The 26367-nt window shown below is 35.6% G+C and overlaps 1 protein-coding gene across 1 annotated transcript; it reads left to right on the top strand.

Moving 5' to 3' along the window:
* The first annotated feature begins 4007 nt into the window (after positions 1–4007).
* On the top strand, positions 4008–26367 carry LOC136043100 (chymotrypsin-1-like). The gene is made up of 4 exons (XM_065728047.1): positions 4008–4121; positions 10864–10961; positions 16673–17084; positions 25932–26367. Exons 2-4 carry the CDS (start codon positions 10904–10906, stop codon positions 26350–26352), a joined length of 891 nt encoding a protein of 296 aa, XP_065584119.1. The 5' UTR covers positions 4008–4121; positions 10864–10903; the 3' UTR covers positions 26353–26367.

Genomic DNA, 26367 nt, shown 5'->3' on the forward strand with positions numbered 1-26367 from the left:
CTCCACTTCACATCTTCTTAGTTCTTATTTTAATGCTTTCTCCACTTTTTTCACATTCCTTTTGTTTTCATATGATATATCACTCAGATAATTCTTATACAAACCCCTTCTAATCTCTATTAAACTTAAAGCTTTTTCACTAATATTCCTAGTTGTAGTCTTTACAGTTTTTTCCTAAGACACCATCAGTAACTTCACAAAGTTTCTTTCTAAAATTATTCCATCCATCTTCCACATTGTCAAATTTTAAACTCTCAAGTTTATTATCCAACTGTTCCTGGAAGGTTTCTCTCAAATTTTGGAGTCTACCTGGACTCTACTAACATCATAACTTTCCGGGAGGTAGTTCCAAAATTTCAGCTTTAAATTAACCTTAATTAATCTTTACTTTTAACATCAATAACAGTACTACTTTATATCCTAGTATCTTGTCTTGATCCTGCTAGTCTTCGGTTTACAATAACATAATCAATAAGATTTGCTGTCTTACCATCACGTGAATACCATGTCAACTTATGGGCCATTTTATGACCGAAGGCCGTATTGGTTATAACTAGGCTGTTATACCTACAAAATTGCAAAAGTCTGTAGCCATTACTGTTTTCTTTTCCTACATCAAATTTACCTAGGCTAGGATACCATCTATCCCTATTTTTACCAAACTGGGTGTTAAAATCTCCTAGTAAAAACACCATATTTCAACCTGGTACCCTGTCTATTTGCTCCTGTAACTGTAAGTAAAATTCATCTGAATCACTAGTATCTCCGTTAGTTGGTTCAACTGGGGAATATGTTACTATAACTGATACCCTAAACTTTTAAGTCATAAAACGAGCAATTAGTATTCTATTATTAATACCTTCCTAGCCTAAACAAGGCTTAGCAGCTTCCTTATTCATCATGAGCCCTACTCCTTGACAATGTACCCCATCCTTCCTGCCTGAGTAAACAAATTCTATGTCACCTAAATTCATGCATCCTACCCCTGGGATACGAGTTTCTGAAACTCCTAATAAATCCAGTTCAAACCGTCTGAATTCATCGGTCAAAATGTCGTTACGATAGACATTTTTTTACGTCGTAACATTCCAAGTTCCAATTTTCATGCTCTTTAAATCATTGAAATTATTTTGGCCTCAGGAAAGCAATGATCCCGGTTACCAGTGCAGGACGGGAACCAACATATCTTCTCAAGTCTACACTGAAGTGCCTAAGCCGGTTTAGAACCGAACAGCAAGAAGTCCCTGGGACCTCCAGTAAATAGAAGGCTTTGTGCAATCCTGGGCCCATATTGGTCACAACATGGTTTTCAGCACTTGGCGATGCTATTCTATCAACAAGAGTCGAAATCCTGTACAGACAGTCCCATGCCTCTTTTCTCAGACTCATTATATATTCATGCATACAATTATGCTACTCAAAATGCTCATCAAAACAAACAAAGCCCTGAAAAATATCCAATAAACGGAATCCCGCGCGAGTGCTGTTTTGTTTGCTAGGCCATAATTTCCTCAAGGGGCGCCACTTTTCAAGTGGCGCCACTCCTCAAGTGACTACATGAGAAAAATAAAGAGAAGTTCAATAATATTCGAGATTAAAAGATATAAAATAAAAGCAAAAGAAAAAGAAGTTTCAACTTAATGCCCTCGGCTGTACCATAGCAATTGCTGATAAACATTTTTAACAGCCCGTATGCAAATAATACATTTTGATGTTGACCAATGACCCCTTCAAAATTACTTGAAAGCGATCACAATTAGGATTTGTCAAGTCGCAAGTAGTTGTAGTCAAATTCAACGACCCCTTCAAAATTACTTGAAAGCAGTCACAATTAGGATTGGTCAAGGTCACAATTAGTTGTAGTCAAATTAATAATTAGTCGCAGCCGTTGTAGAAGTAGCCGTATTAGGGGGGGGGGGGGGGGGGCTGAAGTTTCAAGTTTAAAGCCTTAGCTATTCCTAATGTATTGCAGATACACATTTCTTATAAACAATAAACATATGGTAATTTTTGATTTAGTTCAAAACACCCCTCAAAATTCACTAAGGTTTCATATTGACACCCTTACTCGTTTAGGACACAATTGGACTGAAACACTCCCCCTTTCTTTATGATAATTCTTGTGCGTAAACAATAAAAAAATTGTATAATTTTTAAATTGCCAAATAATTTGTCCCAAAATTTTTCATGTTCTTTATTGTAAATTAAATAAAAAAAAAACAAGTTTTTTTTAACGGGAAGTAAGGAGCGACCTTAAAACTTAAAACGAACAGAAATTACTTCGTATATGAAAGGGCTGCTTCCTCATCAACGCCCCACTCTTTACGCCAAAGTTTGACTCTTTCTCTTAATTCTACTTTTTAAAACAGTAAAAACTTGAGTTAAGCCGTCCTGGCCGAGTGGGTTGGTGCGCTGGATTCGGGATCCCTCGTCTGAGAGGACGCGGGTTTGAATCCCAGTGTACCCAATTCTTCAGTTTGGGACGGGGGTCAGTGGTGTGACTCTGTAAGCTTAGTCAGAGTCGACCCAGCTCTAAATGGGTACCTGGAGAAATCTGGGGAAGGTAAACAGGAAGGGTGTGCGAAAGCACAGGATGGCTGGCCCCCAACCCCCCATTGCACTTCCTGGCTGAAGGGCCAAGAAACGGAGATCAGCACCGCCGGTACGGACTGTAAAGTCTAATGCCGTATCCTTTACCTTTTTTTTTTACCTTGAGTTAAGTTGAGTCAAACGGGTCTGAGTTGAGTTAAACGAGGGTTGAGTTAAATGGCATTGTGGTAAACGGGGGCTGAATTAAACCTAGGTTAAATTAAAAGGTTAACTTGAACGAAGTTTTAGTTAAATGGGACTGAGTTCAATGGGAGTTGAGTTGCAGAAGGGTTGAATTTCACGAGGATTCAGCTAAATGAGTGTTGAATTGCATCGAGTTGAGCTACGTGGGGTGGAGTTAAACGGAGGTTCAATTGTACACGGGCTCAGTTCAATGGGGTTGGGTTTAGTTGCAGGAGGGTTGAGTTACACGAAGATTAAGCTAAATGGGGGTTGAATTACCCGGAGTTGAGCCACGTAGGATTGAATTAAACGGAGGCTCATTTGTACAAGGGCTCAGTTCAATGAAGTTGAGGTCAAGGGGAGTTGAGTTGGAGGAGGGTTAAGTTGCACGAGGATTCAACTAAATGAGGGTTTAATTACACGGAGTTGAGCTACGTTGGGTTGAGTTAAACGGAGGTTCATTTGTACAAGGACTCAGTTCAATGGGCTTGAGTTAAATGGGGGGTTGAGTTCCACGGGGGTTGAATTAAATAGGGGTTCAGTTAAACTGGAGTTGGGTTGAACGCAGGTTAGTTAAAAATTTCAGCTGCACGGGACTCATTTAAACGAAGGTTCAGTTGCACACACACCAGCAAATGGATAACCAGACACAATGATGGTCCTCGCAAAGCCCGAAATTTGATTATTATTTGCGGTTATCATCTTTTGTTGTTTTTAACATTGCATCAATTTCAGAAAAAGTACTTTCATCTTTGTTTTTTAATATAATACAAAGTGACAAGATGGTTAACAACTGAACTCTTTCAAATGCCCACAGATTCAATAGAATTGCTGGTTTTTTGTGATAGTTTACACGATAACTGGAAACAAATTAGTAATGCTAAAAGCTTTTAAACTATTTTTTATTATTTTAATTTTCAATTTTTGTAGCATGCACGTGAAACGATAAAATCAAGAAAAAATGGTATTATTCACAAATCGTTTGTTTTTATATCAATAAGTGGAATTATGGTATGAATATTAGACATGACATTCTTCAATTCTGGATTTTAATTTTGAACATTCTCTTCTTTATCCTTTGAAATTGTTAGCATTATTTTGTCGCACGAGACTAAATAGGTTCGTTTTGCAAAGTTTCTTTTCATATTGTAGGACTTTACTAATTTTCAACGACCATAATCCTTGGAAAAACCAAAGTTGTTCAAGAAAAACCAGTTAAACTGCTTAAGCTGAATCAAAAATCTGTCTAAGTACTAATATATGAAGAACCTACTAAAAGAAGACGATCTCTGTTGTCTTAGATTGAATGTGTTCAGGATAAAGATTCAACTCTACTAGGGAAGGAAGCTGTATGTAAAATTGTTATTTTTTATATTTCGTTAACATTTATGTACCTATTTTCCTTAAACATTACAACAACTAAAAAAAACTTGGGTGGTGTCAATCCTCCTCGGCAGTTTCACCATTTTTTTGTACTTCTCACCGCATAATGGTACATTAATTGTCTGACACTTAAGAAAGATCTGTTTCAGTAAGGGGGGTTGAAAATATCTTACTAGCACCCTAATTGCTGCGAGATTGAACACTTTCCAAATCTTTGAAACCAGGTGGCACCATTCCCGCGTGGCAGAAAAAGTGAAATTTGTATTTTGAAGAGTAGCTGAGTGGGGGAAGTAAGCCATAGGTGACATAAAAAGTGCTGCTCCTTGATGTAAACCAGTTGATGGAGAGTGTGCAACCTGTCAGTAATCACCAATTTTGGATTCTCAGACCCAAGGATAAGTAATATCGTTCAAATAATTTCAATAAATAAGCAGACCATTCCAATAAATTTTTCGTGTTTAATAGTGCAAATAGTCTCCTGAAAAAAAAAAAATCCCAGGTTTTGCGGTAAACAAGGTCTAGCAATTATGATATCTTATTTGGACTCTATCGTGTAACTGTAGAATTTGCTTAATAATTACTATTTTCACAATTCTTTTCATTTTCAAAGCCTTAAAAACTCAGATAAGAAGGACATATGCTCTGAATGTAGACTGTTTGCGCGCTTCCAACTTAGATTAAAATGTATTCGATGATTGAAAGTATTTCTTACGAGCCGTTTAAAATATAGAAGGCAAGTAATGGAGCAATTTTCAGTAAGATTCCTTCCTTTTTGGGGGTGTTTCTTTCCTTCTTCGAAAATCAGGCTAATTTTTTTTAGGCTCGTACTATTTGATGGTTAACACTAATTTTAATGAATCTTATATATTTGGTATAAAAAAAGCAAAAAAACAGTTCTTCGATATATCTATTTATATTATAATTTCCCATTTTAGAGTTATGGCTACTATCGAGCCGAGTTGTCCCTTACTTACAATTCATTATTACTAATTGTCGGAAAATTCGTGCACGTGACAGCATAATCCCTTTGAATTTTACCCCTGAAACAACTTTAAGTACTGTGGTGATTTGCGCAACAAATATGATTTTGTCTTTTAAAATTAGGGTTTAATTTTTGGCTTTTTTTTGGCATTGACTACATTTGAAACACCAATATCAGAAAAAGAAACACCAAGAGTAGAAACCGTTTGGAAGAGACCGTTCGTGGAACGGCTAATCGAAAGGAGGTTGGCAGTATTGGCAAGTTAGAAAACATCAACAAAATCTGAAAAGCAAGTACTCGGAATTTTAGCCAAACACTTGAAATAAGTATCTTATATTTAGTACCTGGTGAATATTTTAGTCATTAAAATTGTTCAAATATCTAAATCTAACACATTTTATTATAAAAGTGTTTTTTGAAAAAAAAACTTTTCCAAGGAAAATCAAAGACCCAAATTTAAACTTAAAACAAGCAGAAACGAACCCTTTTAGCAATTCAAGCAAAGAAAAAAACATTTTTATTAAAATGACTTTGTCACTATGAATCACAAAACGAAATATAAAAAGAGTAGAAATTAAAAATAGAAGTAAAATCATTGTATTTTAAACCACAGATTTTCTATATATAGTCCATTTTGTCATTCTTCAGTTAGTTCCTGAGGTTGTTCGTTTCAGGTTTCATTTAATCGTCCGTCCAAAAATTTTCAAAAACTGGGGCTTTGTGCAACAGGTACATCAACAAAATCAGAAAAGCAAGTACCCGGAATTTCAGCCAAACACTTGAAATAAGTATCTTATATTTAGTACCTGGTGAATATTTTAATCATTAAAATTGTTCAAATATCTAAATCTAGCACATTTTATGATAAAGGTGTTTTTTGAAAAAAAACTTTTCCAAGGAAAATCAAAGACCCAAATTTAAACTTAAAACAAGCAGAAACGAACCCTTTTAGTAATTCAAGCTAAGAAAATTTTTTTTTTATTAAAATGACTTTGTCAATATGAATCACAAAACGAAATGTAAAACGAATAGAAATTAAAAATAGAAGTAAAATCATTGTATTTTAAACCACGATTTTCAATATATAGTCCATTTTGTAATTCTTCAGTTAGTTCCTGAGGCTCTTCGTTTTAGTTTTCATTTAATCGTCCGTCCAAAAGTTTTGAAAAACTGGGGCTTTGTGCAACAGGTTTTAACAACGATTTTTACTATAGAACTTGGGGTGAAATGAGGACAGGGATTGTCATTAAAATGTATTAAATATCTCACTTTTTTATTTTCCGTGGGGCTGAAGTTTCCTTGCCCCCTGATTCTTTAGATGTCTTTGAATAAACACGTATGAGGCGTATTTCTTAACTGAGGTTCCCTAGGTGGCTTGAAATTTCAAAGCAGATAAGCGTAAATATATATATATATATATATATATATATATATATATATATATATATATATATATATATATATATATATATATATATATATATATATATATATATATATATATAATTTTTCGTATTAAGTATCGATATAGCCAAATTTTCCTTCTAATATCTATTTGCCCTGTTAACATCCCTTAGTCCATTCTACTTTCCCTGAAATTTCCATACCTACTGGAGAAGAGTAATATGTATTTGGCTCATTTTAGGGTCTCAAGAATAGATATAACCCCTTTTTTCTCCAAATATCCTTTTCTTCTTAGGTTCATTTGGCCCAGCATACCCGTCCAGTAAGTTTCTGGCTGATTGAACAAAGAATAAATTTTGATTTACATTGGATTTAAATCAATAGCTCACAAAACAAAATTTTTTGACCCTTTTCCAGACGTTGCACACTGATGCAGCAAAAACCATATCCAAGGAGGGGGTTGGGCCATCCTCCCTGGAATTAGTTATTAAACTTTGTGATATTGTTGAATAAATTGGATTTTTAAGATTTTTTTTCAGTGTAGAAACAGCTAAAAGCGCAAGAGGGAGAGGGGCTGTTTTATCCTCCACTTCTTTTTCAACCTCTCTCTCAACATGCCTTTAAAGGTCCAACTGAATACCCTTAGCCATTCCTTAGATATTGCTGTTGCGTCCCTTTGACAACCTTCCTGCATATTTAATGTTCTGTTTAGTTTTTTTAATCCCCCTTCACATTTTCCAAAAGTTTTACCTTAATACCCTTAGCTTTTTGACGACTCCTGATAAAACTTGCCGCCTTTTCCCAATAACCAACCTTGAATAAAAACAATGGACAACTTGTATAAATTACAATACTTGCCACAGGGGCTGTGGGTGCTATGCCATCCTGGGAGTCATAGTTATTTGACTTTTGGACCAATTTGAATAAGATGGCTTTTTCGAAATTTTGCTAAGATATCTTTGGGGGTAGGAAAGCTACAAAGGGAATCGGAGGGGAACTGGTTTCCCTCCAAAAACTTTTAAACATCCTCCTCAACATACCCCGAAATTTTGAACTTAATACCCTCAAACGTCCTTGAGATCCTGCAGGTACACCTTTCTGGAAAACTGGATACATACAGCATCTTTCGATTTAATTTAACATACTCCTCGACATTCCCCAGAGTCTTACAAAAACAGAATCAACCCCCCCCCCGCTGATAAATCCTACATCTAATAAAGGGCAGTCTAAATAATTTACAATCCTTGCCCTTGGGGCTGTGGGGGGCTGTGCATTCCTTGAGCCCTAGCTACTTGTCCTTTTGACTATTTTGAACAAAATGAACTTTTCAATAATATTGATCAGTAATATCGTCTACAAGAACCTCGGGTGGCTGGTTGCCCTCTTACAGGTCTTCAAAATTCCCCTCAGTATTTCATTTTTTTTTTTTTTTTAATAGCCTCAGCCGTACATTAGATATTGCTAATACGCCCTTGAGACAACAAGCAAGCAAAACGTGTATTTTCTAGGGTTCCTCATCCCTCAAAAAAGCTATGGGGGCTTATGTTATCCTTATACGCCTAGTTTTATCCCTATTTGACCTCTAGACTATTTTGAACAGAATGGCTATTTAAAAATCCTGATCAGAAATTTTTAAAGGGAGATCAACTAAAAAGAACATAGCAGAGAGAATGGAAACCCTCTAGCCACTTTTCAAAAACTTCTTCAACATTTCCTGAAAGTTTTAACTTTATACCCTCAGCCGTTCTTAAAATATTGCAGTTCGTTCTTTTTGATAAATTGAATATACATAGTGCCTTTTTAATTAGTATAACCTAACCTCAACATTCTCCAATTAACCTTAATACCCTTTGCCTTTAGAAATATACCCAGAATCAAACATTTCCCTTTTTCCTAATAATAAATCATGCTTGTAAACTGTAATAATAATAATAATTTATTGTTAACCTCTGTACACAACAAAAATGCACTAAAGAGGAGTATAAGAAAATGAAAAGAAAAAAAAGGTACAGACAAAAAAAAAACACGCACAATTCTTGACAGCTTTAGCTTTCAAACACTTTTCAGCATCCAGTTCCAGTCCCAAAATTTTGTGTAAGGGTATATGACTACCTAATTAGTCCATTCAGCTCTTGACTCCACAAAAATATCTTCAGATAAAAACAAAATATCCTCCAATCAGCTAACAATGGTTTCTCCTAATGAAATTACTTAAATCTAGTGGTGTGTCGTGGGAAGTGCGGGTACTTGAGCTGCCTGTCCCCAGCAGTTTAAGGCCTATAGGCCGGCCGGTACCCATATGGCTCTTCCCCCTCACTCCCGTTTTCTTCTGCATATTTCATAAATACTACTGAACTAACCCTTTTTCCATTGTCTTTTTCATGTTCTAGTACATGGGTCAAACATTGTAAGATTTCACAACTAGCGACGTTAGACATTTGGTAGAAGGCAAGCCGGTGGAAAATCAATAATTCTGTTGCAGCGGTCAGCAAATCTACGTGACACTTCGTCCATTTTTTGACAAATCTTAGAAACACCGTATTATCGTGAAATGTAACTTTTCCAAGTGCAAATGGGGATATTAAGAAAATACTTGCAGAGCCTAAAGAACAGCGACCGGATTTGCTTTTTATCTGATGCAGAGACAAATTTCCAAATAGGTGTCAAAAACAACACATGCGGTGCAAAATGTACATTATACAGCCGACCAAGGGTTGTCATATCAAACTGGCCCTTTACCCTGGCGAGGAGACCATAAAATTTTCTTAGTTTCTCTTTCAACAAAATAATTATAAGCTGCCTAGTGGATCTAATTGGAATTCCAAATGGAAGGCCAAAATACCTAAGTGAACTGTAAGATCTGATTGTGGTGGGACCAACTTGGTCCCATTGGTCCCTTGGTATCATTGGAGGCAATCTCCCGTCCAAAGACAAGAAACTCTGTTTTGGAAGTAGCAACTTGATTTCTTTCCTTCCGGAGCCAACAACGTCAAAAGCGTTCTGGAGGGCCCCAAGATTGTTAGCCAAGAGAAGAATATCGTCGGCACAAGAAAAGTGACTTGCGTCGATACACGGCTCAATTTAGTATGGTGGAATCTGTCGAGTGACTACTCTAATAGAGTTATTTGATATTGCCGGACTAAGGAGAACCTTACTTAACACCACGGCGCACACGAATACAACTACTAACAGTACTTTGCAAATTATCCGGATTGAAGAGTTCTGGCAAATTGCATAGTTTATTAGTTTATATTACTTGCCACAGGACTGAGGCGGGGGGGGGGGGGGGGCTGGAATCCCTGGTGGCATAGCTATTGGATCTTTTGACTAGTTTAAAAAATAATGACAATTTCAATTTTTTTTATCAGTGTTGAGCAGAGGGAGCACCAGTGGGGGTCATTTTACACCTAAAGACACAGTTATTTGATCTTTCAACTACACTAAACAAAACGGCTATCTCGAAATTTGGATTAGATAATTTTGGAGAATAGACGAGAATGGGAGGGAGCTCAGTGCCCCTCCAATCTTTTTGATCACTTAAAAAGGGCACTAGAACTTTAATTTTTTTTTTCGATTGAGCTCTCTCCCGATATTCTAGGACTCCTGGGTCGATACGATCACCCAAGTGAAAAAACAAAAAAACAAATAAACACGCATCCGTGATCTTTCTTATGGAAAAAAAAAATCCACATTTCTTTTTAGATAGGAGCTTGACACCTCTATAGTAAGGTTCTCTGATACAATGAATCTGATGGTGTGATTTTCAGTAAGATTCTAGGAATTTTAAGGGTTGTTTCCCCCTTTTTTAGAAAATAAAACAAATTTACTCAAGCTCGTAACATTTTTGTGGGTGAGACTAAACTTAATGAGACTTATATATTTAAAATAAGCATAAAAAGCCAATTCTTTTGATATATCTATTGGTATCAAAATTCTGTTTTTTAGAGTTTCGGCTACTATTGAGCCAGGTCACTCTTTACTTACAGTTCATTACCACGAACTGTTTGCTACAGCAATGGCAGAAGAAAAAACAGGAGGTCCTCGAGCGGGATGGGACGAGGTTATAGGAAAAGACTTGAAGGTAGCATGGACTTTGTGACAGGGAGAAAAGTAAGAACCTCTGAAGAGAGAGAAGAGAATAAGGAGCGTCCGCAGTAATATTGTAGATCCTAGGTGGATTGTTGCTGCTATATATTTTAACGACTAGCATTTGACTAGCAAAAGTATTAGACATATAATTTTTGCAGTTACTGCATATATGTAATTATGGATTTCTATGATTTTCTAATTATTTTTCTTCTGTTGTAATTTATCTCTTTCAGTAAGTGTCTTCCCACAGAAGAAAGAAGGAACTGCAGTGGAATGACGACAGTATTAGCATCAACCATCATGTTTCTGCTACTTTTCGCAGGGATCACAGGTATACGGAAAAATAAAGCTGGTCTAAAAATTTTAATAAATATATTATTTTTAAACTAAATTCTTATAAAATCTTCGAATACGTTTCATTGAGCATATCTTAATTGAACTATTAATATTTTTCTTTAAACTATGAATTTGTTAGATAACAATTGTCGTGTTCTTGGTTCCTTGTAGTTGGGAGAAATTGATGCCTTAGAAGTAAGGTACAGTAGTCAGAGGTTATGCTCTATTGTTGCCAGTTGTAAATACTCATATACCTTCAATATGTTATATTATTCTTTATTTTCACCTGACCACTTCGAATTGAAGGAGTGGTTGTAGAAACTTGAGAGGTCACTTAGTTGATTGATAATTCAAAATTTTAGTACTTTTTTTACGATTAGAAAGCAATTGGAGAAAGCAATGCCCTACTATTCCTTTTTTTTGCTACATAACCCCCCGAAAGCCCCCAATATATCTCATCGTAATTCAGAGATAGCAATTTTTCAAAATGGTAGAAAGGTACAAAATATATGTTATGGAAGATGACAAAACCCCTACAACCCCAGGGGCAAAGAACATAAATGATGTAAATTGCCTAGCTGTACATAGGAAGGTCGTATAGTAGAAAATGGTGGAACATGTTTGACTTTGGGTATATGATAGGCTCAAAAGCTCGAAACGTTCAAGAGCATTTCACATTTCGTCAAGGAGACAGGAGGATGTTAATGATCCAGAAATGGGTCAAGGAAGTTTTTATTTCTTAAAAGTGCTAAATTTACAGACTTAAATATTTGGGTCTATTAACTATTTTTTATAGTAGTGCTAGAAAATCCCGCGCCCTTTTCATTGAATTTCTCTTCCCCCATGACATATTCCTCCAAGAGAAGATCCTCCCACATAGTCCCCTCCCCTCAACCCCACCCCAAACCAAAAAAATCCCCCTGAAAACGTCTGTACACTTCCCAATAACCATTACTATATGTAAACACTGGTCAAAGTTTGTAACTTTCAGCCCCTCCTCCAGGGATTGTGGGGGAGTAAGTCATTCCCAAAGACATAGTTATTATGGTTTCGACTATACGGAACAAAATGGCTATCTCAAAATTTTAATCTGTTGAGTTTTGGAAAAAAATGAGCGTGGGAGGGGGCCTAGGTGCCCTCCAATTTTTTGATCACTTAAAAAGGGCACTAGAACTTTTCATTTCCGTAAGAATGAGCCCTCTTGCGACACTCTAGGACCACTTGGTCGATACGATGACCCCTGGGAAAAAAAAAAAAAACGCGCACCCGTGATTTGTCTTCTGGCAAAAAATACGAAATTCCACATTGTTTTTAGATAGGAGCTTGAAATTTTTGCTATAGGGTTGTCTGATACGCTGAATACGATGGTGTGATTTTCGTTAAGATTCTATGACTTCCCCCTATTTATAGGGGGATGTTTCCCCCTATTTTCCAAAATAAGGCAAACCTTCTCAGGCTCGTAACTTTTGATGAAAAAGACTAAATTAATTGAAACTTATATATTTAGAATCAGCGTGAAAATTCGATTATTTTGATGGATCTTTTAGCATCAAAATTTTTGAGTTTTAGAGTTTCGTTCACTATTGATCCGGTTCGCTCCTTACTACAGTTCGTTACCACGAACTGTTTGATCACACTAACCGATTGAGGTAAGGTGCCCGTATAGCATAGACAATCGATAAATTAGGTCGGCACCGAACGAAAGAAATAACTTTGAAGTTTTTATTAGGAATAAAATCAAGACTTTTAGATTGAGTGTTTGAAGAAAAACACACTGGAGGACTGGTAAAACTAAAGCTCTTTTGCTTTCGTTTTTTTCTTTTAAATTTAAAATTACTAGCATTATCACACAACCCAAATGTTTATGCTCTTTTTAATTTCAAGTTTGGGTCTGTGTTTAAGCACATTTGTGCATCTTTTTGGAGAACTGAAGTGAAGATCAGTAAACACAAGTATCTGGGTTTCGAAGACTGGGTAACACCAATCAGAAGTGAAGCGAGAGAAGTTTGGGAATCCCACTGGAGCATCTAGAGCAAATTCTTAGGGGAGGGGGGCAATATGATGAGGGCACCAATAATTGACCAAACTTGTAAGTTTATATAAAAGAAGTAAAAAAAAGAACGCAATGAGGGCGCAAAAGATCTGTGGATCTCCAAAGCTCCGCTTTAACCACCCCAGGGAAATTAGGCCCTTACCGCATGGGTTTGTCAGTTCGGGGTTAATAAATTTAATCCCCTCTTTAAAATTTCAAATGTTTTGTAAGCATAACATAGGACAGATCTAAGGGGAGGACAAGGGAGTCAGCCTGCCCCGGGAGCTAGATGGTAAGGGGTGCCGGCTGGTAAGCAAGTTATAGATCAGATAAGATAAAATTCAAACCGAGAAGTATAGTTTTAACCTACAGAACAAGATTAGGATTATAATCTAAATTGCATGTATGCAGTAAGATGTTATTACCTGGAATCTTACTTGAAAGTTTTTTTTTTTAGCCGATTTCTTGAGTTTTTCTTGAAACTTGTTGTACATATTATGGCAGACATAAATAAAAATATGACGAGACGAGGGTATCAAATTCCATTCTTGTCCCGGGAGCTGACAAGGCTAGATCTGTCCCTGGCATAACACATCTTAAAAATCAATTAAAATTATTGGTTGTGTGTTCCAAGTTTAGGCCGTTTTAAGGAACACGTCCTAAAAAAAAAATATATATTACAACTAGATTTTTAAGATAACAAAGGGCCACAAATAGAAAGTGAAGATGTGGGAAATTACTGGTATTTAGGAATCAAACACTAAAAGCACTTGGAAATGTTTTACTATTAGAAAATTTTCGATCCCTTAGCACAGGTGGCTGATTAAACGTTCAAAGCTAATTTTTAGAATCTACTGTTAATGAAATGTGTTTAACTTTAAATATGGTATGAAACTTAGAAGTTATGGCTTTTTTCAAGCATTTAAAACACTTTGGGAGGGGATTTCTAAAGCCTCAAAAAGTGCATCAAGATTTTAAGTGTACTTTTCTGTATTTGTCACTAAATCCACTTGTATCGATGCGAATTTTATCAAATTTTTCCTCTTACTTAAGGGAGGGGATCAAATCACAATCCCAGTCCCTTCAAAAAAGTCCACATTTAAAGACATTTTCCTGCATTGCCATTTTAATTAAAACTATTTTAGTTATTTGGGGGGAGGGGAGACATGGGCTGAATAACTCAAATTAAGAATTTGAAGACACAGCATATTTTCGTATCTGCTGTTCATGAAATAGCTGTTGAAATAGCTTGTGCACTAGCACAAGTCTTCAAAACTAAAAATCACCCTCTGTATCAAATCGTAACTGCAAGAGAATATTAATGCTTGATTTACTAAGTTCAAATCTAGAAAGGTCATTACTAGTAGCATCCTGTTCTTATGTTCGTATATTTGTGTAAATATTTATGAGACTCCTTATTTTGTTATTTATGGTAAATGTATAAGCATTAGTTCTTATGCATGTATTAGTATTCATTTATACACGAATTCTTTTTCATTTTATTATTATTAAGGGATTAGGATTTTGTTTTCCTCCATTGCTAGACTATTTAAGACATAACATCTGACAAGAAGAAAAAAAAAATCTAAGAATTAATTATAAGAAAAACAAACAAGAAAGCGGGGGCAGTTTCAGCCAGTGGACAGAAACAAGCGAAAAGACAAAAGCAGATATTTCGTCAAGGACCTCCGCCAAGCTGTCTTCAGCACTTCCAAAACGGGAAAAAATGGAAGAAAACCAACCTTTTGAAGTGAACAGTTACAGAGCAGAATAAACACTGAATCAAAAACCAAAAAACAAAGCCAGAATAAATTGAAGACTATTCGTTAATTAGGTTAGGAACGGATTCCCTGCTTTGCCATTAACTTTGCTTGCCTACTGACCTTATTTTTATTATTAATGCGGTATATTTCAAGTATCTCTATTTAAAGCAAGGTCTCTGTATTTTTTAAACTCAATTGCCTCTCTAAGAGGCAATTTTTAGTGTATATGATGCAGGCGAAATTACGCCAAAACGTATCTCAGTATAAAATACCAAGTGTAATAAATCTTTCTGCAGAAGGCGTTTTCAACAGTTCAATAATGCATAAAGGACAAATGAATAACTTAGACCATGAAGAACAAAGAAATATACGCTTAGAATTACTTGCAACAACGACAATTACAAGGAGTTGAGGTTGAAAGTGAAGAACCAAGAAATATCCGATTAGAAGAAATATACGGTTAGAGGATAAGGAACAACAAGAATTTAAAGCGAAAAAAGGAATAAGATAACTGTCAAAAATGTTCTGGAAAATTTGCACCCTGAGATTTTCTGGCCTGCAAATAGGATCTACATAAATCAGGAGTTAAAAAAAAAATTCGTTTGGAGCTTTGATTAAAAAAAAAATCATATGATAAATTTCACATTTTGAGCACATTTCAAGGGAATAAATTAAATTACCCCCCCCCCCCCAGGAGTGAACGGATCGTTGAATGACGCATGCAACATTACAGAAGGAAAACAGCTAAGTATAAAGTACCAAGTGTAATTAATCTATTTATAAAAGCCATTTTAGGCAGTTTCATAATGCCTAGAGAACAAATGAGCAACCTAGACCATTAAATGCGACAAGACGAACCCAAGGAGCTAAGATAAACGATATTGAAAAAATGTCTAAGGTAATGATAAACGAAAATGAAAAACAAATAAATATACACATAGAATACTTGCGTTAGCGTCAATTACAGCAAGTGAAGAACAACGAAATATTCGGTTCGAAGATAAGTAGCAACAAGAATTAAAACAAGTCAAAAACAAAAGCGAAGAACCAAGAAATATGCCGTCACAAGACATGCGACCACAAGGAGCAGCACGAATTAAAAATGAAAGTGAAAAACAAAGAAATATGCAGTTAATAGAAACGTCACAGTGAGAACACAGATATATTCTACTAAGAGACAAGCGGCAGCAAGAATTATAAGCCATAGCGAGAAAGCGAGTATCAAAACGTGCCAAAAATGAAGTGAAGAATAAAGAATTGTGCTGTTGGAACATGAGAACCATCATAATTTTTAACGCCAACAAAATATGGAGCAAAACCCAGCATAAACCTATAAAGATGTCAGAAACAGCACAACTGTTAAATAAAAATCATTGGAACCCTTCAACGTTATATGTATTCCCTGTGGACCTTCCATTTTCACGAAAAAAGAGTAGCAAACAAAGGCGATTCCTTTGGAGGTTACTACTCACAATGAGAATCAATATATACAGCCTTGCCGCATGCCGAGTGCCTGAGCCCACCTTCGAAATTGGCTACATGTTTTTTTTTCTTTTCTTAAAACTGGCATAATGATATTTCTGGTAACAAAAACGATCTAAAAAGGTTACTACTTCAAGGAAGATTTGTTTTTTTTCCCAGGGTGGTTGTATCGAATCTATGGTGACACCAAAACGACAAGTGACAACAAGAATCAAAGTATACAAACCTGCCGCTTAGCCATGCCAAGGCTGAATTCGTTTATTATTTCAGAATTTGAAACATGTAGATTAACTAGCCCCTCCGTTTGTTATCCTAGGCTTCATTTATGAACCAGATTCAATGAACCCTAAATATGGTTGATAAACCAACTATTTGTTTCTTTTTCTCACAACGGTCTTTTGATTATTTATTTATTCATTTTCCTTATAGCTTTATATGCTGACAATTCTGAAGCTGGAGATACACCTTCAATTTTCATTAGTCCTTTTATTGTCGGAGGTGAAGACGCAAACATCCAAAATTACCCTTTTGTCGTATCGATCCAGTTTCGGGGGAGTCACAAGTGCGGTGGTGTGATCATAGATAACAACGTGGTGCTTACTGCTGCCCATTGTATTAACCGTGCAATGAGTACTGACACAAATGGATGGGTAGTAGTTGCCGGTAGGAGAGATATGCTGAATATTGAAGAAGGACAAATACTGAGAGTGAAATGCACAAAAATACACCCGGATTTCAGTCATAAAGCAACAATGCTTCTACATGATATTGGATTAATTTGGCTCGATGGGACCTTTAATTGGTCAGATTCTATTCAGCCTGCAAAGCTTTCAAAGACCTGGTAAGTTTAGCATAGTTAAGACAGTTGAAGATTATATCTTTATAAAATTACTTATCATAATTTTAGGTATCCTCAAAACATGTTTACAAGGAGGGAGGGCGTGGTTCAAAAATTGAATGCTACATCAAAACATGTTTACTTTTGTTAATTTTACATAATCATCCATATTTTATGCAGTTCCTACCTTCGCAGGGGGGGGGGGCTTTGGACTAAAAAATGCGTTACAGTTTGTCCATGAGGAATGGTGCCCCTCGAAGAAATAAACAACATGGAATTGCGCAGGATTTTAAAAAATAGAGAATTTTTAGGGCTTTTCTGGCTATGGAGGTTTTGTCACACTGTTTATCCTCAGTCAGAAGTAAAAGACCTGGGATTGCTTATGTGCTTATGAAGCACATTAGCTTCCTTTTATAAGGGTGTATCGTGTAATGTAGAAAATCTTATGGTTAGCCAAACTAGTCACAGGCCTGCACCAGCCTTCATTCAAACTTCCAGACTTCCAACTTCCACCCGACTTCCTGAAAACCAGACTTCGCAAAAACACCAGACTTCCCAAAATATCTTACCGTCCGACAGTAAGCTGGCTTTCAAGAATCGTGCAGGTAATTAGTTTCTGATCCGTACTGGTACTGACTGTTTTCTTTCTTCGAGGGCCCAACGATTAAAATAATTTAAGTTGCTGTAAAATAGCTGGGGTAACAGCTTTTCAACTAATAAGGTAGGGAATTTTAAATTGAAGTTTTTATGTAGTTTGGAAACCCAGTCTAAAGGTCAGAAGACATGAAATTAAGTGATCTTGAGCTACTCGTTTCAGGAAGAGAAAACTGACGTGTATAGGCGAAGAGTAGGACTAACAATTAATATGGATACTTTTAAGTCTTGTTTAAGATTGAAAGATGTTAATATTATAACTATAGTTGTATTATTTTTTTTAATGCTGAAATGACGGTAAGCCATTTTCATAGCCTGTCAGCACGAAGTGTCTTTTGATTTAACTTACTTCTTAGCCATGCACAGATTATAAGTTCTATGGGAGCTTTTATTCCAAAAAAGTTCTGATGTCCCCTTCCCCTCCCACCATCAAAAATGTTAACTCCTTGTTTAGCTATACCACAAAATGCACCCCCAACTCTCCCCTTTCCCCAGCAAATTTTCAAGTTTATCTGCAAGGTTTTCCCAAGATGTTGCTGATAAGCTATTTTGATGACCTGGATACAGACAAGGTCTTTCAACATACCCGTGCCCCGTAGTCTTGATCAAACCTTAAACTCTACTTCATTTACCGCATTTCATGAAAGCTTTTGCTTGATCCCCAAGCTATTCCCCAGACATTCCTGATATTTCGAATAATTTGAAAACTAAGGTGGGTATACCATCTTTTGATTTGCTCAGATACGTGTGTAGTTTCCCCACTATATATGTTATAAACAAAGGGAATCTTGACCTGGAAATCAATATCTAAGAGCTGATATCTGATTGGACAACCGAGACTCTTCATGGCCATTTTCGATTGGGCTTTCGACTTTTTAGACCTTTCAACGCCTCTGAAAAAATGACAATCACAAATTTTAAGCCGATACTATGAGGGTTATAGAGGCTGGGTAGCACAATCGGTAGGGGAGAGAGGCTGGTCGCTCTCAAATCACCTTTGCCTTTAAAGCGGGCACTAAAACTTTCAACTGTAATTCAAGTGAGGCCCCTCCAAGGTTTTTAACATCACCACATCTACACAAAGTGGGCAGGGGATATGTTTCTGGGCCCCTTTAATAGTTCTTTGTTGGACACCGTTTAGAGTGAACAGAATATTTCTCATTCTATTTTACCTTTTGTACTGGAATCTCCTCTCCTATGGTCTTAAGGATAAAAGTTAAGAATCAATCGAAAAGTTTTTTAACCCTTTTTTGGCCCCATTCTGGGGAGAATTATACTCCGGATGTTTTTGTGCATAACGTTTCTCTTGACGTATCAACTATGACTGCAATTTCAAGCGAATATACAAATTTTAGCATGGAAGATATCTGAGGATCTTCTGTGGCAAAAATCTCTTTCTGTGAAAAGAATCAATGGCTCACGCTGTGCCTCAAATCATACTTACTTGTAGACTTATAGTTAGGTGGGCTATTTCCGCTTTAAGCCTCCAATTGTATCGGAATTTTTTCACAATTTGGTTCTTAATCAAACAAACTGAAAATCCATGTGTGACATTTGGTGGACCATACTCACATTGATGTTTACATACTTATTTACTGCTCAAAGGTTGATGTTGGTGAAAGGGTTAAAAAAGAAAAAAAGTTTAAAGAACAAAACCAACTTTACACCTGTTTTCACTATCTAAAAAAATGGATTTATCCCCATTATAACGTTTATGTGCTCTTCATTGAACGGCAGTGTGGTCTGAGAAAAAGATACCTAATTTAAGGTGTTACGTCAAAAATGTGTCGTATATATAGGGAAGGAGACCAACCTAGTATACAACTATAAACTTTCTAGTATACAACTTCTAAACTATAAACTATAAACTATAAACATTTCGTTTGCAATTAGAAGACACAGAAGGCCTTGCCACCTTCATTGGAAATTTATTTTAAATTTAGGCAAGATTAAAGAAGAAAATTTACTTCAAGACAATGAATAAACTTTGTCATTTAACTCTCTCTGAAAAAATCTATTTAATAACCTGGAAATTCATTATTTTGTGATTGACCCGAAAGTTTTTTTTTGTATAGATATGTTAGTTTCAATTTCAATACTTAAGTATTTCGACTGATGACAGTCACTGCTTATGTGATCGAAATATTTTAGACTTTTGTACCTGTTCTCTCTGCCTAAATAAATGGATTTATCCCCATTTGAACGTTTATGTATTTGTCATATAATGGCTGTGTAGTCTGAGAAAAGGATACTAAACGTCGAAAACACGTCGTATAAATGGGGAAAAGAAACCAACTAGGTATACAACTATAAACTGTAATTAGAAGACAGCAATATAAGTTATTCCGCATATGAAAGGGACCGTCCCCTCCTCAACACCCCACTCTTTCACTAAAGTTTTTTTATTGTTTTAAAAATTAGAGTTGTGAGAAAGAGTCAAACTTTGGCGTAAAGAGCGGGGCGTTGCGGAGGGGACTGCCCCTTTGATATATAGAATAATTTCTGTTCGTTTTAAGTATTAATGTCGCTCCTTACTTTCAGTTAAAAAAAATTGTTTTTTTATTTAATTTCTGAACGTTTTTGAATTAATGCAAGTTTTGATTTTAGCTCACCGTACATGAACAATTAAAACAAAATTTGCATATTAAATTTACTTTTTTGGGGCTAAACAGCTTTCTCAAAGTGTTGATCTGATGATTTGAGGTAAAAGGGGAGGGGGAGGGGGCCTTGCTTCCCTCCAATTTTCGGCTACTTAAGAAGGCCACTAAAACTCTTAACTTTATTTATGATTGTTTTTATTAGTAACGAATATAGACAACTTACAAATTAACTTATCTAACGAACTTCTATATTCATATTTTTTTTATTACGTAAATGAGGGTGGTTGCCCCCTCATCAATACCTTGCTCTTTACACTAAAGTTCGAATTTTGTTTCGATTCTTTAAGAATAACCCCTGAAATACAAATGCCGTTTAAATAGAATAAATAGCTCTTTTGAAGTTAATAAACATACTTTAGCGTAAAGAGCGAGGTATTAACAAGCGGATGAGTCCCCTCATATGCGTAATAATCCTTGTTCGTCTTAAGTTTTAATGTTGCTCCTTACTTTCAGTTGAAAAACCTTGTTTTTTTTTCATTTATTACATCTGGAGATCGATTGTCAGTGATTAACGATGACGGTCTTTTTGAGACGTTGATTTAATTTCCATGATAGAAACTCATGCATTGCCCAAAAGCATGGAACAACAAGATAAGTCAAGTATGTTTGATGATTCTTTCAATGTAGTTTTTATTGGGGGAGGGGAGGGGAACGAGATGAGGGGAATGAGAAAGAAAGTTTTTTTCCAAGAGACTTTGATTGGATTGACCATAAACAACGGACATTGGGCATCCAAATCCACTTAAGGGAAGACTTTCTGAGATGGAAGATTTTACACCTCCGTCCATTCTACTAATTTACACTGATGGTGAGGAGAAGTTAGCTGGTGTAAATCAAAGTGGTGAACGCTCACCCCCCCATGTTGATGCTCATTTGCATGTGTTTACCTTGTGCAACTCTGCCCTAGACAGTTTAAATGTTTATAGAGCTATGCTTGGGGATCCCTGTAATTCTTCCATTTAGTGTAGTATCTGGACTGACACGATCGGCATATTACAACCATATGTTGGCAAGAATCAAGGCATTCTAAAAAAAATTCTTAAGTAAGGGGAGGAGAGAAGTAGGGTGAATATGCCGAAAATAACATATAGCCTTTGCAGCCTCTTTTAGTCACGCTCAACAAGACTCGAGTCATACCTCTACCAAGCATTTGGTAGAGGTTTTTGAGACATTTAGTGAAGAAAACTGTAAGGGTGCAGCATTGACAGCACTTACTAAAACAGCAATTTAGTATATTTAAAGTTTGCGCAACACATATTATCCCATTTCCATTTCACTAGAGGATTATTTAGTCATTAGGGCTAATGTGTTGGATTTGCAAGGGGGGCATCCTTAATTTAAAAGATCTGGTTCACGATCATAATTTTCTTATTGATACTTATTCATGGGGGTTAATTCTTGGGGGTTGGCCCAAAAATCCTGTTATTTAAAAGTTAAGGACTAGAAATTTTGGCTGGTTTACATACACAATTCCAACTATGATTTGCAATTCATATTCTCGGTAATGACAAGACTACAGAGATGTGATGTTATTGATACCGCTTGTTTAGATGACAGTTCTCTCTCTATATAACCTAAAGTCATACCCAAATCATCTGAAAAGCTTCTAGTGTTAGATTTTACCTAAAAATATACTGTAAATGGTATTATGTACTTCAACAATTCCGTTTTCCAGGTTTCTTTAGCTTTTACCCAAATCCCTTTAAGGTTAATGAAACGTATAATATATTAACGCATTAAAACATATACTTTATGAATACTATAAATCGACCTAAAAGTTTTGTGAGGAAAAATTACCGTTCATCAAAACCCTTAATAATTCACTTCACAATCGTCAATGCAGTCTTGCCAAGTATAAGTTCGCCATGATAATTTGGGGCAGTGGATATCTATATATATAAAAATAAGTTGTCTGTGTGTGGATCTGTGTGTGGATCAGGTGACGTCATGTTTGTCCGCATATGACGTCTGAATTATTTCACACTAATACAAAAGAAGAAAAAAACTAAAAAAGGTAAAAACTACAAAAAAAACTAAAAAGAAAAAAAAACTAAAAAAGCTAAAAAACTAAAAAAAACTAAAAAAAGGTAAAAATCTAATAACTAAAAAAAAACTAAAAAAAATAAAAAAAGGCAAAAACTACAAAAAAAATAAAAACTAATAAAAAAACTAAAAAAGCTAAAAAACTAAAAAAACTAAAAAAAACTAAAAAAAGGTAAAAAACTAAAAAAAACTAAAAACTAAAAAAGAAAAAAACTAAAAAAAAGGAAAAAACTGAAAAATAAAAGAGAAAAAGAAAACTAAAAAAATATGAATAAACATATATAAAAATAAGTTGTTTGTGGGTTATGTCTGTCTGTCTGTCTGTCGAGTGACGTCGTGTTTGTCCGCATATGACGTCTGAATTATTTCACACTAATACAAAAGAAGAAAAAAAACTAAAAAAGGTAAAAACTACAAAAAAAACTAAAAAGAAAAACAACTAAAAAAGCTAAAAAACTAAAAAAAACTAAAAAAAGGTAAAAAACTAAAAACTAAAAAAAACTGAAAAAACTAAAAAAAGGCAAAAACTAAAAAAAAACTAAAAACTAATAAAAAAACTAAAAAAGCTAAAAAACTAAAAAAACTAAAAAAACTAAAAAAAGGTAAAAAACAAAAAAAAAAAACTAAAAACTAAAAAAGAAAAAACTAAAAAAAAGGAAAAAACTGAAAAATAAGAGAAAAAGAAAACTAAAAAAATATTAATAAATATAAAAAATATAAATATAAATATAATATAAATTAGCAATCAACAAAGCACCGAGACACAAATGACGAGCGGGACACAGGGAGTATAAATGACGACCAGGACATAAGTAAAAAAAAAAAAACTAAAAAAACTAAAAAAATGGTAAAAACTACAAAAAAACTAAAAACTAATAAAAAAACTAAAAAATCTAAAAATCTAAATAAACTAAAAAAGAAAAAAAAGAAAAAAGGAAAAAAATAAAGGAGAAAAACAAAACTAAAAAACGAATGTATATACAGACCGGGACACCGGGATACAAATGACGACCGGGACACAGGGAATATAAATGACGACCGGGACACAGGGACACAACTACAATGGGGACGCCGGGGGGCACAGGGGGATATAAATGACGACCGGGACACCGGGACACAAGGAATATAAATGACGCCCGGGACACTCAAAGAGAAATCACAGACTGGAACACCGGGACACAAATGACGACCGGGACACAGGGAATATAAATGACGACCGGGACACAGGGACATAACTACAAAGGGGACGCCGGGGTGCACAGGGGGATATATAAATGACGATGGCGACTCAGGGAATGGTCGATTAGCAATCACCATCAACAAAGCTCAAGGGCAATCATTAGAATCATGAGGTATAGATCTGAATACGGATTGTTTTCCCATGGACCATTATATGTTGCATGTTCAAGAGTCGGTAAACCTGACAATCTATTTATATGCACAGACAATGGGACAGCAAAGAATGTTGTATATTCGCAAGTTTTACGTAGTTAAAAACATATATATATATATATATATATTTCAAGAGTCGGTAAACCTGACAATCTATTTATATGCACAGACAATGGGACAGCAAAGAATGTTGTATATTCGCAAGTTTTACGTAGTTAAAAACATATATATATATATATATATATATATATATATATATATATATATATATATATATATATATATATATATATATATATATATATATCTATCTATATTCACAGGTGGGACATAGGGACACAACTACAATGGCGCGTAACTAATATGGCGCGTAACGACTTACGCGCGCGGGGGGGGCTTGGGGGGGGCGCGAAGCGCCCCCACCAACTAGGTGTTGGGGTGGCGCGAAGCGCCACCCCAACAGCTAGTATTTTATAAAGATGAGAATTTCTTAAACTGTACCGTGTAAAGTGATGTACTGACGTTGTTGGATACTGTGTGCAAGAACACGGATGAAATCTGTAAAGAATTTGGGTTGGATTTAGGTTATTTTTTCTCTATTCTTCATCTGCTCAAGGACCTAATATTTAAGACCAGTAATGAAATATAGGCCCGATAAGGGGCGTTGATCAAAACTTATTCGTAGCAAGATCAATGAGGGATCGGTATGTTTTTCATAAGGATCGTATTCTGGAAACTGACCCGATTGGACTTACTTGGAAAAGGTCGAATGCAGTTTTTGTGGTTATGAATTCCCTCTATCTGTTGGCTATGTCTCACTATTCTATTCCGTGGGGTATTAAAATTGGCTTGACAATCCTTGCGATCCATTCGGTTGTCCCGTTCATCAGTAGACCGGTGTCTAAGGATTCACTGAGTCCATACAATATTTCATTAGCATAGGAAGGGAATATGCCCTTTAAGCCTTCAAAGCAAATCTGATCACTGATCTCAATCCAAAATGAAATACAATTGTACATCATGTTCTTTTAGTATGGATGCTTCTGATTGGATTCAAAGCTACAATAATCTATAGAAACAAAGTTATAATAATCTGCTTGAAAACGATTATTGATATTTTTGTCAAGAAAAGGTCGGAAGCAAAAACAATGATGCAAAAGAAAATCTTTAAACCCATTTTGAGCTCGGCCTTTGATAAAACTTACCAGAGCATATGCAATAAAAATGTTGCTGCAGGGAGCTCAGTTCTTGAAATTTCAAAAAAAAACATGATAGAATCTTATTAAATTGTGTGTAGCCTGAAATCCAAGGGGGAGTGACAATTTTAACTATATTACCGGGACACCGACTTACTTTAGCTAAAAGTAAAAACCCGTAATTTATTCGATGATTAGAAGAATGCATTAACTCCCAAATGAACTGTACCAATTGGGACAAGTTGATTTGTTTGGAGTTTGTAAAATACCATGCTCCAAATTGACTTTTATTTTCAAACAGTTCGTTGTAATGAACTGTACTAAGGAGCGACCCGGCTCAATAGTAACCAAAACTCTAAAAATGGAATTTTGATACCAATAGCTGCATCAAAAGAATCGCATTTTAAGGCTGATTTTGAATATATAAATTTCATCAAGTTTAGTCTTGCCCATCAAAAGTTAAGAGCCTGAGAAAATTTGCCTCATTTCAGGAAATAGGGGGAAATAACCCCTAAAAGTCATTGAACCATGACGAACACCATCATATTCAGCGTATCAGAGAACTCTAATGTAGAAGTTTCAAGCTCCTATCTCCAAAAATGTGGAATTTTGTATTTTTTGCCAGAAGGCAGATCACGGATGCGTGTTTATTTATATTTTTATATCAACGCCCTGCTCTTTACGCTAAGTTTTTACTGTTTTAAAATGTAGAGTTAAGAAAAAGAGTCAAACCTTAGCGTAAACAGCGGGGCATTGAGGAGGAAAAGCCACTTTCAAATACGGAGTTATTTCTGTTCGTTTTAAGCTTTAATGTCGCTCCTTACTTTCATTTAAAAAAACTTGTTTTTTTTTGTTTAATTAGTTGTATAAGAAATGCTCAACTACACTTACATTTGTTTTTGTAGGAGCATCGTCTCCAGACCGTGGGTACAAACTGTTGAAAAATTCGTTGTCACAACAATTGGCTGGGGCCGTTTATCACATCAAGGTGCTTTGCCTAATATCCTCCGTCAAGTTGAACAGACACTTAGTACGGAAGATCATTGCTTAAGAACCTTGCAAAGTGAAGAAGCCGAGTCTCTCTACAATCCCATTATGTTTTGTACTGATGATAAAGGGAAAGAGGCTTGCAATGGTGACAGTGGCGGACCAGTCATCTACGATGGTGAAGTTGTGGGGATTGTGTCTCACGGATATGGCAGCAAAAGGGGCTGTGAACATGCAACTGGATGGAAGATGAAAGTGCCATTTTATTACAAGTGGATACAGGAAGAAGTAAAACAGGGTGAGCGTTTAAAGTTGTTTGCCCCAGTGAATTATGCTTAGCATCTCACACCAATT

The sequence above is a fragment of the Artemia franciscana genome, unplaced genomic scaffold (assembly GCF_032884065.1).
Source record: "Artemia franciscana unplaced genomic scaffold, ASM3288406v1 Scaffold_2977, whole genome shotgun sequence".
Classification (NCBI taxonomy): Eukaryota; Metazoa; Arthropoda; class Branchiopoda; order Anostraca; family Artemiidae; genus Artemia; species Artemia franciscana.